We start from the raw sequence: 14,589 nt of genomic DNA, 5'->3' as shown, positions 1-14,589 counted from the left end.
TGTAGTCCTGCATCTGAGCCTCTATGCGTGGGCGTGTGCCGCTTGGAACGGTGTGCAGAGCCGCGCGTCGATGGCGCACGCACGCACACATACACACAGGCGCACCCGCAGCGTGCAACAGCCTGAAGCCAAGCCGTAGAGTAAAAAAGGGGAGGGGGTGGGGAGGAGATGCCACGGATACACCCAAGGAAGAGCGAAAGAGACGAAGGGGAGAGGGGGTGAGGGAAAGGGAGAGTGGATGAAGATGAGCAGCGCGGCACCCAGCGTGGGAAGAGAATGGCTTGATTGGGCAGTGTGACGTGGCTGTGCGTGTGCCTGTCGGTGGCGTGCGCACAACTAGGCGCCTTCTCTCATCGTTGTTCGTCACTTACCTCACCCTCTCATGTGTTGCGCCGCTTCACTGACCATTTCATTTGCTTCTTTTTTTCCATGCGAGCATCGGCCACCTCTCACACCGCTGATCGCCCTAATCACCGCTGTCGTCTTCATCGACAAGCTTCGGCAGCCGCGTTTGCTTCACTTCGTCTCGCGGCCCTGACGATTGCCCGCTGCTGCTAGGCGGTGGCGGCGCAGCGACGTCTGCTTTGGCACCGCTCTGCGTCTGCTCCGTCTCTTCCGGTGTTCTCATGAGTCGCCGCTTCGTCAGGTGGGTCGCGGTCACCGTGTCCACACACCGCTGCACGTCCTTGCTGAACTGCAGCACGTAGCCCCAAATAACGGTCTCGTCCACGTTGGGGTCCTCGCCGTAGGTGGCCATCATGGCCGACACGTCGTCGCGCAGCTCCTGGTACCTCAGGGCGATTTGCCCCACCCTAGCCAAGTAGCGGTCAACGGTTGCTGTGAGTAGGCCCGGTAAGGCATCCGGCATCTCCTCCGCTTTCACACATGGAAGCCGCTTGTCATACCAGACCTTCGTGTCCTTGGCCTCCTCGACGACACGCCGCATGCGCTGCAGCGTGAAGTTCAGCTGCGACACCTGCTGTCCCATGTCCTGCAGCGGGCTGCTCGCCACAGCGCGAATGCAGCTGACGTCCTCCACGAAGCGCAGAACGCTGCGAGCGTCGTCGACATCGTTGTCGTCGTCGCTTGGTGTGCTCGTGGTGCTCCCTCGGCGCTCACGTTTACTCCGCTCGCCGTCCATGAGTGACACGACAAACGCCATCAGCACTGTGGTCTTTCCATCTGAGCTCTTCACGAAGTTGAGCTGGTTAAGGCTCTCCAAGCGGAAACCTTCGGCGTCGGCGTGTGGTGTGCCGCGGTTCAGGTAGTTCCCAAACGCCAGGATCATGCGCATCATGCGGGCAAAGCGGCCGTTGCGCTGTGTGATGGCGCACACGGCCGCGTCGACGGAGTCTAGCAGGTTTGAGATGGACTGGACGGCATCCTCAAGCTCTTCGGCAGCTGTCCAGAGCTGCAGCCGCTCTCGCACGTCCTTCACAGTCGTCGCCATTGTGTAGAGGTACGTCTCCACGTCTGTCCAAACCACCCGTCCCGCCTTTTTTTCCGCTGTGAGCCCCGTTACCTCCTCGGTGGTGGGCAGTGCCGCCGTTAGCGTCTCCCGCAGCTCTGGAGGCAGAATGATGCTGTCGCACGTGATGAGGGCCTTGCACACGTCTTCCACCGACACCTGTACCCGCTTGAGGGCGATGCCAATGTTCTGCAGCCGTTGGGTAGTGAACACGTTGCTGCGCCGCTCCTGCTCCAACTTCTTCACCGCTGACTCGGCCACGCTCGCCTGCGCGACGGCCTTCACCTTGAAGAGTTCGAGCAGGAAGGGCTCGTCAATCACAGCGCGGCGCATGTCGTCAGGGTCTGACGCTGCCCAGATGCCACTCGGCTTCGGGATCTTCTTCCAGAAGAAGCTCTTGAGTCGCGGCCCGTGGTACTGTGACTTTGGCTTCACAGCAGCCTCTTCACCGCCGGGGACGCCAGGTGGCGGAGGAGGGGGCGGCGGTGCATTACTGTTCAGTAGTCCTGGAGGTGGCGGTGGTGGTGGAACCCCAGCCGGAGGTGCGGGCGGAGGAAGACCAGCGGGGGCCGTCAGCGGCGGCTGCGGAGGAGGGAGTTTGGGGGGCGGCGCAGGTGGGGGCAGCAATTTACCTGGCGGTGGAGGCGGTGGTGGCAACCCCGCTGGCTGTGGCGCCATGCGCGGTGGTGGTGAGTTCCCTTCGGCGATCATGGAGGGGTCAAGGTGTGTCAACGGGGTGCGGCTCACCGGGGGCAGCGGTAGCACCGCCGTAAATGCGGAAGGGGTCGGCGCTGCGTCCTGAACGTCCACGGGCTGTGAAGAGATTACCGGGTACCCGCCACCGTACAGGCGCTCTGGCGTGGGCTGACGAGGCCGAGCGACGGTACCTGGTTGCGGCACCATCCGGATCAGCGTCGGCTCAGCCTCCGCGACGTCGTCATCGTTGTCGAAGCGCCGTTCATCTTCGCTGTTCATGTGCAAGGGCGTAGGGAGGTACAGCATTGTGGCTCCGGTCAGCGGCAGCGACCGCTCTTGGCGGATGCGCAGGTCCATGCTTGCACCGCCGCCACGCCTGGTCCCGTCACTGCGGTAGTACACGCCTCCATGACACTCCTCCTCAACGGCGGCGTACCTGCTGGAGGATCGGTAGCCGCCGACACGCGCGGATGCGAGGAGGTCGCGGGGGTCGGGGCGGGAGAGCATCATCTGGCGCTGCGGCGACTGCTCTACGCGTTGGGTAATTTCCCTCACGTAGTCCTCGTCTGTGTCCGCTGGAGCGCACTCGGTGAAGTGCAGCTGTGCATAGAAGTCGTCTGGCAATGCGTTCGCAGTTGCGTAGTCCATGTCCCGCACGCGTACACGGTGTGTTGCCTGGTGGATGAAGATAGTGCTGAAGGCGAGACGCAGCAGCCGCCCCTTCTGCACTATCTTCTTTGCCTTAGAGGTGCCAGTGATGAAGCGCGTTGTCGGCGGCGACGCGGCCCCGCCTACTCCGGCGAGGGCCCTCTCGGGTAACGCCGCTGGCAGAGCCTGAACGCCATCCGTTGACGACAAGACCCCGCCGACGAGGCTGCTGCTTGCTGGGGAAGAGTGGGACTCCGCCACCACGCCACGACTGTGGATGGGCTGGACATCGTACAGGAACACGTTGAGGACAAAGTCGCCGAGTACACTCTCGTTCAGATCCAGGTAGATCTCTAGCGTGGAGGGGTCGCCTCGGCACCAGGCGTTGGGGTCACTGAAGAGCCGCGGTGCTTGGCCGTCTGCGCGATCTAGCTGCAGGCCAAGGTTTCTCTCTGCCAGGGAGCTCAGGTTGTGCAGCGAAACGCGTGTCAGGGTGAGACGTTTTGGGTTGGGTAGCACTGGGATCTCGAAGAGCAGCTGGAAGTAGTTCAGGTAGCTCTCCTGCGACGGCGCGTGGTAGACGCTACGGGGGATGCCGAGTTCTCGTTCAACGAAGTCGAGCGTGCCGCTGCCGGTGTAGGTGGGGAAACCGGAGAAGATGAGGTAGCACGCCCCCAGCATCGCTGCATAATTCGGATGCGCCACTGCTGGCGACTCCTCCAGGAAGGCTAGCACAGCACAGTGCGAATGTGTGGGCCGGTTCGCAGCCCCTGCACCACCGATTGGCGATGACGCGGACGGCGCCACGGGTGACCCGCTGTCTGTGTCGCCAGCGTACACCCACTTCCGAATTGTAAAGCACACCTCCATGAGCAGGCCGTAGTTCTCCACAGACTGCTTGGAGAAGTCAAGCACCTGGCCGCAACGGCACCCCTCCACCAGCTCCATCATGAGCGGTGAGAAGTTGAAGATGATATAGCGATTTGACTCCGCATTGTCGAGGTAGTTGCAGGTGGACTCGATGGAGCGCGTTGTGGAGCGGCCTACGCGCAGGTTTCGATCGGTCAATGTCGTGCTACCAGCTGGGATGTTCCACATGTAGACGCGTGTGTCTAGCAGCTGTTTCAGATCCCCGTCGCCGGCGGAGAAGTAGTGTTGAAGGCCGCGAAAGATGTTCATTTCGCCCCCCCCACCTCTGGAATTAATCCTCCCTGTTGCGCAAAAGGAAAGAGAAGCAGGTCAACGGCGCCAGCACCCGAGCGCAGCTTCAGCCACGCACCCCCCCGCACGTGTGGAGCCGAAAGGCAAATGGCGCCGCGTATGATGAGAGAGAGAGAGAGAGAGACAGGGTGGAGAAACGACAGCGAAGACAGGACGATATGCGGAGGAACGAGGGAAAGGGAGATGCAACAATAAGGGTGTGCGTAGTTTTCTTGAAGTCCATGATCGACGCGGGCACACAAACCCAAGCACAGGGCGACGCAACTGCACCGAAACCAACGCACTTGGGGGCGCGGAGACGAGAGAAGCCGTTCGAGAGAAGCACCAGTGCGTTAGTGCACGTCTGGCTGAGCGAGCAGCGGTACGTGTCAACACGAATAGTAGAGGGGGTGGGGAGGAGTAACAACAGCAGCAGAGACACCTGTAAAGGGAAGGAGATGGAGAAGGGCGAGAGAGGGAGGAGGTTGGTGGCTGAGTGTAGAGAGAGCGTATGAGGGCCACTCCCCTCACACACGCACACACACACACACACACACGCACACACGCACACACAAGGGACAAGCAAGGGAACTGAGTGGGGCCTGTATTTCGCTCCGAAACACACGGATTTGCTCCTCTCTACCCCTTCTGCGTACCCTGTCCGTCCCCTATGTTGTGTCTCTTGTAAACCATCACAGTCTAATGAAGTGACTACAGCTGGGTCCTCTTGTCCCCAACTCTCTCGCACTACGGAGTTCGACCGCTCACTGGACACTATACCGCATGTGCGGGTAGCGTGTGCTAGGGAGCAGCGATCGAGATGAATGAACAGAGGAGTGAGCAACAAGGGACGACGGGGATGGCTGTTTCGGTTGACAGTGGATGAAGTTTCAAGGGATGAGGCAGGGGGCCAACATGCACCGGTTCCTTCTCTCTCCCTTCTTCTCAAGTCCCTTCGTCTGCCATCACGGATGCGTGAAAGCCGCATCTAAGCATGTATGTGCGCAGCCAAGGAGGTCCGTGCGGGTGGGCGCGCATCTACGGATGCTACAGCGGACCGAGTTGTTCTCCCCTTTCTAGTTTACTTGCCTTGTGTTAGATGTGTGCATGCGCATGGACGAAGATAGGCGCACCACTATACCCACTACTCTCCGCGCCAGCGTACCGTGAGGTTAGTGGTGGTGGGGGGAGAGGAGGGAGGAGAGAGGGACGAGGAGCCCCGTCCCTCCCGGGCACGGGAATACATGCTCGTGCGCCCGGGGAGCCATTTTGCCACTACGGCTCTTTCGCGGCACACGCACAACCCCAACAGGCAGCGGAGACGAACCAGAGAAAAAAATACGGGCACGAAAGCGATGTCGCTGTCATATGTTTGGTCGGCGTTTGGGGGTCAGCATGCCGAGAGCGGACTTCTTCACAGATGCCTTGGCTGCCGCAGTGACGCTTGTGCGACTGTTGGCGCTGCGGCTGGGCGCTGTCAGTGGCGAGGGCATCGATCCCTGGGAAGTTCGGGAGGCAGTGGAGGGCGTCGGGGTGACTGCTGTTCCCGTCGCAAACGACGAGACCACCGTCACCGCCGATGACGACGTTGAGCTGTGACGCATTTCGTAGATGCCCCGTGAGCTCTCTACTAGCCACTCTGGTTCGACCGCCGTCACCATCACCAGGTATTCTTTGTGTGTGAGCAGCAGATCGTTGTAGATGATGTAGGGCGGCATCTCCCTGCGCGCGTGCACTGCGGAGGCCGGATGTACTGCGCACGTTACGCCTAAGTTCAGCAGCGGCCGATACTCCGTCCACCGCCGATCTGATCGCTGCGCTGCTTGCAGGACAAAGGCTTTGGCGAGGCAGTAGCGCACTTTGTCTATCCCCGCATGCCCGCAGGACTGAATGGGCAGGTGCACCTTGCGGAGCCTTTCCATCAGCTGCGTACACACGTTGTTGGCCCTGGCCAGAGTGGGGGCGTGCAGGAAGTGGTCCTGCGCCCACTGCCGCGACCGGCCATGGTCTACGTACTGCGTGAAGACGTGCAACAGCGTCAGGTGGTCCGAGTCGTTCGAGTAGAAGCGACTGTGGTGCTGCTGCGCCACCTTCTCGCGACCCTTTGGAAGCTCAAACAGGTTCTTTGGATCCGCCGAGATCATGGAGACGACGCGGGACACCTCCAGCGCGCACCCCATCTTGACGCTCTCCAACAGAAGCCTTGCCAGCACAGGGGACATGGGGAACTCCAGCGCCTGCCGCCCCTGCTCTGTGATGTCGCCGGTGTCATCCAGGAAGGCGAGCATCCACAAGTGAAACATGCTGTTCCGCACGTTAGCTGCCGGCGGGGCATCCATGAAGTCAAATTCGCGAAGACGGTGAATACCAATGCTCTTCAGGAGCAGCACCACGCTGTCTACACTGCTGCGCTGAATCTCTGGCACGCTGTTCGGCAGCATCTCCTCAGCGTACTGCTCCTCTGTGTAGAGGCGGTAGCATGTCCCGTCGGTGGTGCGACCGGCACGGCCTCTGCGTTGGTTTGCCTGCGCCTGCGAAGTGGGGTACCGCTGCAGCGTGTTCATACCAATGGACGGTCGATATACGTTCGTCTTCATGAAGCCGCAGTCTACGACATAGCGTACGCCATCGATCGTCAGCGACGTCTCGGCGACGTTGGTGGCCACCACAACCTTGCGCATGCCCGCTGGCGTGGCGTCAAGCACTCCGATTTTTGTGGAACACGCCGAGGCCGCTTCTGAGAGACACGGCATAATGAGGAGGGTGCTGAGATGCTGTGGGCTGAGTTCCGTCAACCGACGGCGGATCAGCTCGCAGGTGCCATAGACGTCGGCCCGCCCTGTCATGAAGACGAGGATGTCTTGCTTGTCCTCCAGTGGCATCTGCAGATGCAACTGGCATACGCGAAACACAGCCTCGGCGACGTAGTCGGCCACCGGCGTCGGGCTGTAGTGGATCTTCACCGGGAAGGTCTGCCCCGGGATCTCGTAGCACGGCGCGTTGCCAAAGAAGGCGGAGAACTTTCGGATGTCCATCGTAGCAGAGGTGATAATGAGCTTCAAGTCCCCGCGGCGGCGTAGGACGAGCTTCAGCACGCCCATCAGCACGTCCGTGTCCACAGACCGCTCGTGGGCTTCGTCAAGCATCACGACGCTGTACTTGTCCAGTGACGGGTCGCTGACTGTCTCGCGGAGCAGCACGCCGTCCGTCATGAATTTTACGCGCGTGTCTGCGGTGGTTGTGTCATCAAGGTGAATCGAGTAGCCGACCGTGGTGCCGAGCGCGCAGCCCATCTCGTCGCTGACGCGACGAGCCACTCCAATGGCGGCGAGCCGCCGCGGCTGTGTGCACCCGATCATCTTTCCGTGCCGTGCGTAGCCACGCTGATACAGGTACTGGACGAGCTGGGTCGTTTTCCCGCTGCCGGTTTCACCCATGACCACAGTGACGGCACTCTCGCCAATATAGCGAAGAAGTTCTTCTTTGCAGTGGTGGATGGGCAGCGACTCGCACTGGCGACGCATGGCGGCTCGGCGCTCGACCTCATCCGCGGTGCTGGCGAGCATCTCCACCTGCGCTTTGCGCTCCTCGATGCGAGTGAGTTGGTCTTCTTTGCGCTGCCGGCGGGTCTCCTGGCCGCTTCCCCACTGCAACTCCGCCGCACCAGCCGCAGTGGCTGGGGCGGTGCTGGAAGAGCCATCCGATGCACCACAAAGCCGTGTCATTTCAGCAAGCCGCTCCAGCTCCCAGCGCACCTGACACTTGAGGTACTTGGCCTCTTCTTCCTCGCCATCACCATCGATGCCGCGGTCTTCGGGCAAGGAGGAGAGGCTGCTGCTGTGCAGGTGGCTGGGGGCAGAGACGCCCCCCACCCCCGCCACCGCCGTCTCCCCCTCCTTCACCACACGGCCGTATGTGTCTCTTTGAAGGAGCCGCGCTAGACCGGACTTGGACGTGTCCATGACAGCGCGGTTCGCGCGTTCGCGGTCCATCAGCCGCTCGAGTGCAGTGAGGGCTCGACTCCCCTTCGAGGCGCTCACGGCGAGGCTGCAAGAGTGGCTGACGACCGGTACCAGAACGTCGACGTCAGACATCCGCAAAGCCTCGTGCAGGAAGCAGGAGGTGACGTCGGCGCTGCGCCCGTCGAGGTCTCCGTCAATATCGTCGGTGTCATGTGCTGTGGATTCCGGCTTACGCCACAGTGTGCTCGCTTCGAAATCGTTTCCAGATGTGAAGAAGGGCGGAGGCGCCATGGCTAGATTGACGATAACCTTGCGCGCCTTGTCCGCTTGAGTGTCGCTGCTCCTCTCTTGTGCAGCCGCAGCGGCGGCAGCACTACCTGAGGTGCGCGAGCACGATGAGTGTTCCTTGTCATCGTCGCCGTCGTGACGAAGGTAGTACTCGCTGCCGTAAGCCCACTGCGCGGACTCATCGGCACCTGTCATGACTGCCTCGGTCGTGTCGTGGTCGTGCTCGAGGATTTCGCCCATTTCGAGTCGCGTGAAGAAGTTCTGCACCTGGTCCTGGATGGACGCGGCCACGTCCTTCGCAGCCGGGAAGGGTGATGTGGAGTCTGGTACATTTTCCTCACGAGACCGCTTGATGCCGCGATCAACAGGCACTGCGTCCATTGCTTGGTCTGCGAGGGTGCTGTGTGCTTAAGAGCCGTACCACTCGTTCCACTTCGCCGTTAAAGATGTACACACACACGCACACGTATATATATATATGTGCGTACGCGCGTGCACTGGTCTGTCTGTCCGAGTGGCCGCTTATTCTATGGCTAGCAGACTAGTGGGTGCCAGCTCGCCGTGTCTTTGAGTTCGGTACCCAACCAATACTGCTGTGCGCCTAGGGAGGGGAGGAGAGATGCCGAACGGCATACAGGTCGGGTAGGGGATGGAGGGAGAGAGAAGGTAAATACAGTTATGTATGAGTCATACTCAGACAACCTCACAGGGCTGTACATATCACTGATGGCGGTTAAGAGAGAAAGGAGGAAGCGCGGCGCGTGTGTGCAGGTATGCCCTAGTTGGTATGCGGAAGCGCAGCCCATGAGTTGTACAAGTCGCCCACCCGGGCCGCATCAGTACTGAGACTTGTGAGTACCGAAACGAGCAGCGGCGACGGCGCCCAGCACTTTGGGCTTGTGTGATGCTCAGATGCCCATTTTGTCTTAGGGAGAGTCGAAGAGGACTGCCAAAGGGGAGCGGAGGGGGCGGAAACACAGACCTGTCGACACACACACACATACATCACTCGGAGGGGGGGAAGGGAGGGATGGGGAGAGGATGGCAGTGAGAGAGAGGAAGCACTATTAGAAGCAGAATCCGAGCAAACAAGATCGTCACCCAAGGGGCATATAGAAGAGAAAAATTAGAGTGCCTTGGCGGCAGTAGACGGCTGTCCCTGTATGCGTGTGTGCACGTCAGCTCCCTCCTCCATCACAACCCAGCCACAGGGTTATCCGTGCGACACACAGGCGAGGCGAGAGTGAGAAGAACACGCACACGCACACCCACACAAGGGGAAAGCACTTTGGCAAGAGACGACAGCTTGACGACGCGCCACCTCAGGTAGATGCACGCAAACGCCACTTTGCAGAGAAAGGGAGTTGAGCGAGGCGGCAGTGACGGGGGTGGAGAGGAGGTCAGGCTACCGTTGAGGTCATCTGCAAGCAAACTCGCTCGGCGCCTCATGCGTGGCGCGGTCGTCCCTGTCGATCAGACGCTCCTCCGTGGCCTCGGCACCGTCAGTCGCAGCGCGCTCACGCCGGCGCTTCGCCTCCTCCGCTTTCGCCAGCAATACGCGCAGAGACTGCTGCTCCCACAGGTGGTACAACAGCGCCGCGATGAGGAGCAGAATCACGCCGCCGACCTTGTGGCCTACGCTGCTGCTGTCCTGGTACACGTTCCACTGCGGGATGATTATGATGACCAGCGACGTGATGGGGCCGGCGAGCTGCAACACCACCGAGGCCAGCGTCGGGCTGTGCTCGTTCAGGTACGTGCACCCAACAAAGCTCATCGCGAAGCCAAGGGTAAGAAGAAGTCCGTGACGCGCATGAATCCAGGAGGCGAATATGAAATCTATCGAGTTGCGGAAGCCTTCCCACGCGTGCAGCACCGAGCTGGAGGTGCCAAACCATGGAATCGCGTCGACCGGAAACATAATAAAGGAGACCAGCAGCTGGAACAACAGGCCCACCACGAGAAGCATCACCTTGGCGGCGTTGTCATCGACGTTCTGGCTGCCCCAGTGCCGCTTTACCAGCAGCTCCGCGGACGGCGACAGCGGCATCTCGTTGTCACTCTCCATGTCGGAGAAGCGTGGGCCTGCCTCGGCGCAGGCGGCACCCACCGCGACACCAGCGTCCGTCTTCGTGCACTGGGGCACTGTGTCAGTGGCGGGACTACCGTGCGCCAGGTGTGAGGCACCCGTGGTCGTGGCTGATATCATGCCGACGTCTGGCTCCTCCGTGTGAGACTCGTCGCGCAGCTTCCCACACTGCGGGCCATGGCGGCCAGTCTCCTCCATCGTAGCACGCCACCGATGTGGCGAGTCGTCGACTTCCACGATTGCACTGCGGCTGCTGTTTTCCCTCGACTTCGCGCAACGTGGTGCGCCCGGAGCTCCATCCTGCGCCGCTGCCTTGCCCTCTGCCTCCAGTGGCACCTTCCGCGCGACAGCGTCCAGATACAGCCGTTGCACCACGCACCACAGCCCGAAGAGGATGGAGCTCGCAAGGTAGATGAGTGCCCATGCCCACGATGCCTTCTCGCCTTGCTCGTTGGGGTGCAGGAATGCCGACAGACTCGACAGCAGCACGCCTGCCACGAACAGCAGGAAAGACGCGACAAAGCACAGGGAGAGGTAGTCGCGCTTGCGCTCAGTGGGGATGAAGATGACGGTCCAGGCTTGCGCGCTAAACGGGATGCAGCAGAGCAGCACTGCCTGGATAAACTCGGGGGTGTACGTCATGGCGTACACGGCCAGAACGCTGCTGATGCCGTTCGACGCGCCGGAGGCGAAGAGCAGGAAGAGGCGGTACCACGGCCCGCCGACACGATTGCGATCTGCCAGTACGTGCCACAACGGCAGCGCGCCATAGAAGACGGCGAAGACGCTAGCCATCGCAGAGAACAGAAAGACCAGCAGGAGCATGGTGACCACCTGGATGGCGATCTGGCTGGAATTGTGTTCCAGGGCATCACTGGGAAACTGTGCGATCCAAAAATTCATCGCGATCAGCAGAATCACGTTGCCTACGATAACGAACAAGACACAGAACACAGCGAAGAGGAGGGTGAGGTTCAACTTTGTGCTACGGATGTTGTCAATGGTGCGATGCAGCTCCTCTTTGGTGGCCTGCCAGCCTCGCTGGAAGAAGGACACTGTGGCGTCGCACATGGCTCTCTCCCAGAAACAGGGGGGTGGGGGGGTGGAAGGGGCTCGGAAAGAGAGAGGGAGAGGAAAGGACTAGTTACAGTTAAGGTGCGGCTTAGTGGGTGAAGCGGGAAAAAGGGGAAGGGGATGGGCAGTCGGTTGTTGGTTGGGTGATGTGAAAGGGGGGGAATCCAAGCGAAGTGGCGGTGGTACTGAGCTGTAATGAGAAGTGGTTGTTTGTATGGAGGATGGAGGGGTCGGTAGCGAAAAAAAGAGAGTGCACGACGTCCGTTTCTGGTCTTTTTGTGTCTCCCGCTCTGCTACTGTACAGAAGGAGGTGTGGCACGAGAAGGGTAGGAATTTCTGAAGGAAGGAAGGGAGGAAATGGAGATAATAAAGCTGGCAACCTACGAGTGATCGAGTCGTGAGAGTTGTGTGCCGGGGCGTCGTGTCGGACGCACAGAGGCGCAGTAGACGAAACAAGACGTCGAGGAAAATAAAGGATTCCGCCAGCACAGAGTTCTGCGCAGCGAAGGCGCGGGTGTGTGCACCGCGAACAGCACTGTCTTTTTCAATCCAACGTGCCCATTCTCTGCCACACAACACGTCAGAGGCGAAGCGCCACTCCACTCTCCCCGGGTCCGCCCCAGGCCCCATCTTCTCGTGCGAAGCAGCCGTAAACCCACGCCACTGCGATGCGCCAACCCAGTTATCTGAGCGCGACCCCTGCCTCAGGCTCTACCCATCCACGCCCGCCTCCCAGCTGTCCCCGTTGGGCCGGCCGCCACCTCATGCACCCCTCGAGGTGGGGCAGGCTCCCCAGAGCAGCAGGCAGCCAGGGTCAGATGGGATACGCGCGAGCCGCGCTGGAACACTGCCCATCGTATGGCTGGTGCCAACACGCTCGCTGTCGCAGATCGCTGCGACGCAGAACCGTCCATGACCCGACCGCCGGCATCGGTAGCGATGGACCACACTGAGCTCCCCACGTCGTAGGCACTCGAGCCTGTTGCCACCAGAAGTGGTCTGGCACTGGCAGGGCGAGAGGGGCTGCTTGGCCTCCCCACACTGAGGGACCTGGGCCCCGAGACGCTACGCACGGAGGTGTCCCTCGCTATCAGGGATGCAGGGGAGTAGTGAATGGGTAACCTCATGCAGAGAAAGACACCAGCTGCGGTGCGGCCATGAGCGTGTGGGCAAGGTAGAGGGGGAGGAGCGGGGCGAGGAGCGTATGCACACTACTGCCGCGTGTCTTCTCCCACTCTGTGAGGCTATGGTATCTCTGTGGTGATATCCGGGAGATTCGGCCTTCTCCCTCCCCCGTCTGCGCCTTGCAAGAGGGAAAGACACGAACCCCCAGATGTCTGATAGCGGATCACACCGGTGCTGCTTACACAGACCCCATCCAATGCAGTTGATCCGGCGACTGCCACTACGGGAGATGCACTGATTGAGAAGGAGAGAGGGAGAGAGGTAGGCGCTAGCTCTGGTCGTACGCCGCTCGCCGCTTTGGATCTCGAAGGACACGATAGGCCTCGTTCGCCTTCACCATCGCTTCATTGGAGCCCCCAACGTCGGGGTGCTGCTTCAGCACGATCTGCCGATACGCGCTGCGGATTTCGTTGACTGACTCATTCCCATGAAGCCCCAACGCGCGGTAGTACCCCAGCGGATCGGACACCGATTGCGTCGAGGATGACGACGACGAGGCTGATCGTGGTCCCTCCCAGTCGCTGTGGCGCCGCTGCTGATAGGCGTGGGTATCCCAGTAGGTAGAGGAATGGTACTCCTGCTGGATGCGTTGGGAGGAGGTGTTGGGCCGGTACCCACCTTGATCGATCCCGAGGTTCTCGCGGCGCAGCCGCTCCCGGTGCCGGCGGTTCCAGTTGCGCCTTATCGCCGGGAACCAGCGAGCAGCGAAGAAGGCCGCGTAGTACGTAGCCACACACGCCACGGAGCCGAAGAGGAAGCCTGCAACCTTGTTTGGCACAAGGAGCATCACGCCAGCCAGGGTGGCGAGGGCAGTGGTGCGGGCTATGTACAGGGAATTGAGAAGATACGGACCGCCGACCTGACCGTTGAGGCCCGACACGTAGAGCGTGTAGCGCTCCACATCGTACTCCGCCTTGACGACGAAGCATGGCACGAACGTAGGAGTAACCTCATCAAGGTGAAACGAGAACTCCTTAAACTCCACCGCGACGGAGTCAGCAGAGGGATGGAAGGACCGGACGAGAGAGCGAGCCGTCTCCTCTGCCTGCTGCCGCACCTCCATCTCTACAAACTTCATCATCGTCGTGGTGGACTGCTCGAAGAGGTTGATGGTAGCCCCAGTAGTGTCCACCTCGTACATCTTGCGCAGCGAGTAGCTCAGCTGGTCACCGCGCAGTGCGTGATGAACATGGGCGATATTGTACTTGTAGCCGGCGTAGATCTGCGTCTTGTTCTCTTCGAAGACGCTGTCAAGGGTCTGCAAGGACGTGCTCACGTAACGGGTGGAGGAGCGCTTACTGCTGCCATCACCGGAGGTCGTGTTGACGCTGTAACTTACATTTCCGACGAACGAGGCGTGGATGCGACCGCTGCAGAGGTAAAAAGGCAGGAACTCCTTCGATGGGGTGTCCAGCCGGAGATAGTCGAGCTGCGCACCGAACCAACGGCGTCCATACTTGTCTTGGATGCGACAGATTGCGTCGTCGGCGGAGAGGTCGAAGTTGATTCCGCGTGGGGTATGCACTGTGTAGCACAAAGCGCGTGTTCGTAGAAACATCGTGCGCTTTGCCTGTTCCAAGGACACCCACTCTTTACTTCACGAGTGATGGCCCCTTTCTCTCCCCTTCGCGAGGCAGTTGGTGTCAATGACGGTGGCTGTGGCTGACTGAAGAGGACCCGAAAAGGAAAAGGTGGGGGAAGGGAGGTGGGGGGGGGGAGTGAGGGAGTAAGACGCATGCGCATTTTCCAGCGGGGTGCCTGCACGCAAGAACGGCGACAGCGGCGATCGTCCTGTTCAAGGGAGGCCCTTTCACGGTAAGAAGACAGCAATGTCACTATCGAACTCGCTCTCACTGCCTCAGCAGCCGCACAACAACACCCGCCCTGCGGCAGCAAAACGCAACGCCAAAACAAAACCCGCTGAAAACGTGAGAGACACGAGGGGGCGGACGGGCACACCCTCACAGAGGCCGGATGCC

The 14,589-nt window shown here is 60.6% G+C and overlaps 4 protein-coding genes across 4 annotated transcripts, besides 1 other annotated feature; all 4 read right to left on the bottom strand.

Moving 5' to 3' along the window:
• Window positions 1–466: 466 nt before the first annotated feature.
• Window positions 467–3,991, bottom strand: LPMP_241090 (formin, putative; the record flags this gene model as incomplete). The annotated part of the gene is made up of 1 exon (XM_010701147.1): window positions 467–3,991. The coding sequence occupies one exon, from the start codon at window positions 3,989–3,991 to the stop codon at window positions 467–469; it is 3,525 nt and encodes a 1,174-aa protein (XP_010699449.1).
• Window positions 3,992–5,376: 1,385 nt separating this feature from the next.
• On the bottom strand, window positions 5,377–8,502 carry LPMP_241080 (pre-mRNA splicing factor, putative; the record flags this gene model as incomplete). The annotated part of the gene is made up of 1 exon (XM_010701146.1): window positions 5,377–8,502. One exon carries the CDS (start codon window positions 8,500–8,502, stop codon window positions 5,377–5,379), a length of 3,126 nt encoding a protein of 1,041 aa, XP_010699448.1.
• A 1,177-nt stretch (window positions 8,503–9,679) lies between these two features.
• Window positions 9,680–11,422, bottom strand: LPMP_241070 (membrane transporter, putative; the record flags this gene model as incomplete). The annotated part of the gene is made up of 1 exon (XM_010701145.1): window positions 9,680–11,422. One exon carries the CDS (start codon window positions 11,420–11,422, stop codon window positions 9,680–9,682), a length of 1,743 nt encoding a protein of 580 aa, XP_010699447.1.
• Window positions 11,423–11,965: 543 nt separating this feature from the next.
• Window positions 11,966–12,521: a repeat region.
• Window positions 12,522–12,878: 357 nt separating this feature from the next.
• Window positions 12,879–14,168, bottom strand: LPMP_241060 (DNAJ domain protein, putative; the record flags this gene model as incomplete). The annotated part of the gene is made up of 1 exon (XM_010701144.1): window positions 12,879–14,168. The coding sequence occupies one exon, from the start codon at window positions 14,166–14,168 to the stop codon at window positions 12,879–12,881; it is 1,290 nt and encodes a 429-aa protein (XP_010699446.1).
• Between the last annotated feature and the right edge of the window lie 421 nt (window positions 14,169–14,589).

This window comes from Leishmania panamensis (assembly GCF_000755165.1).
Source record: "Leishmania panamensis strain MHOM/PA/94/PSC-1 chromosome 24 sequence".
Lineage (NCBI taxonomy): Eukaryota > Euglenozoa > Kinetoplastea > Trypanosomatida > Trypanosomatidae > Leishmania > Leishmania panamensis.
This window is presented reverse-complemented; position numbering and strand designations above follow the sequence as displayed.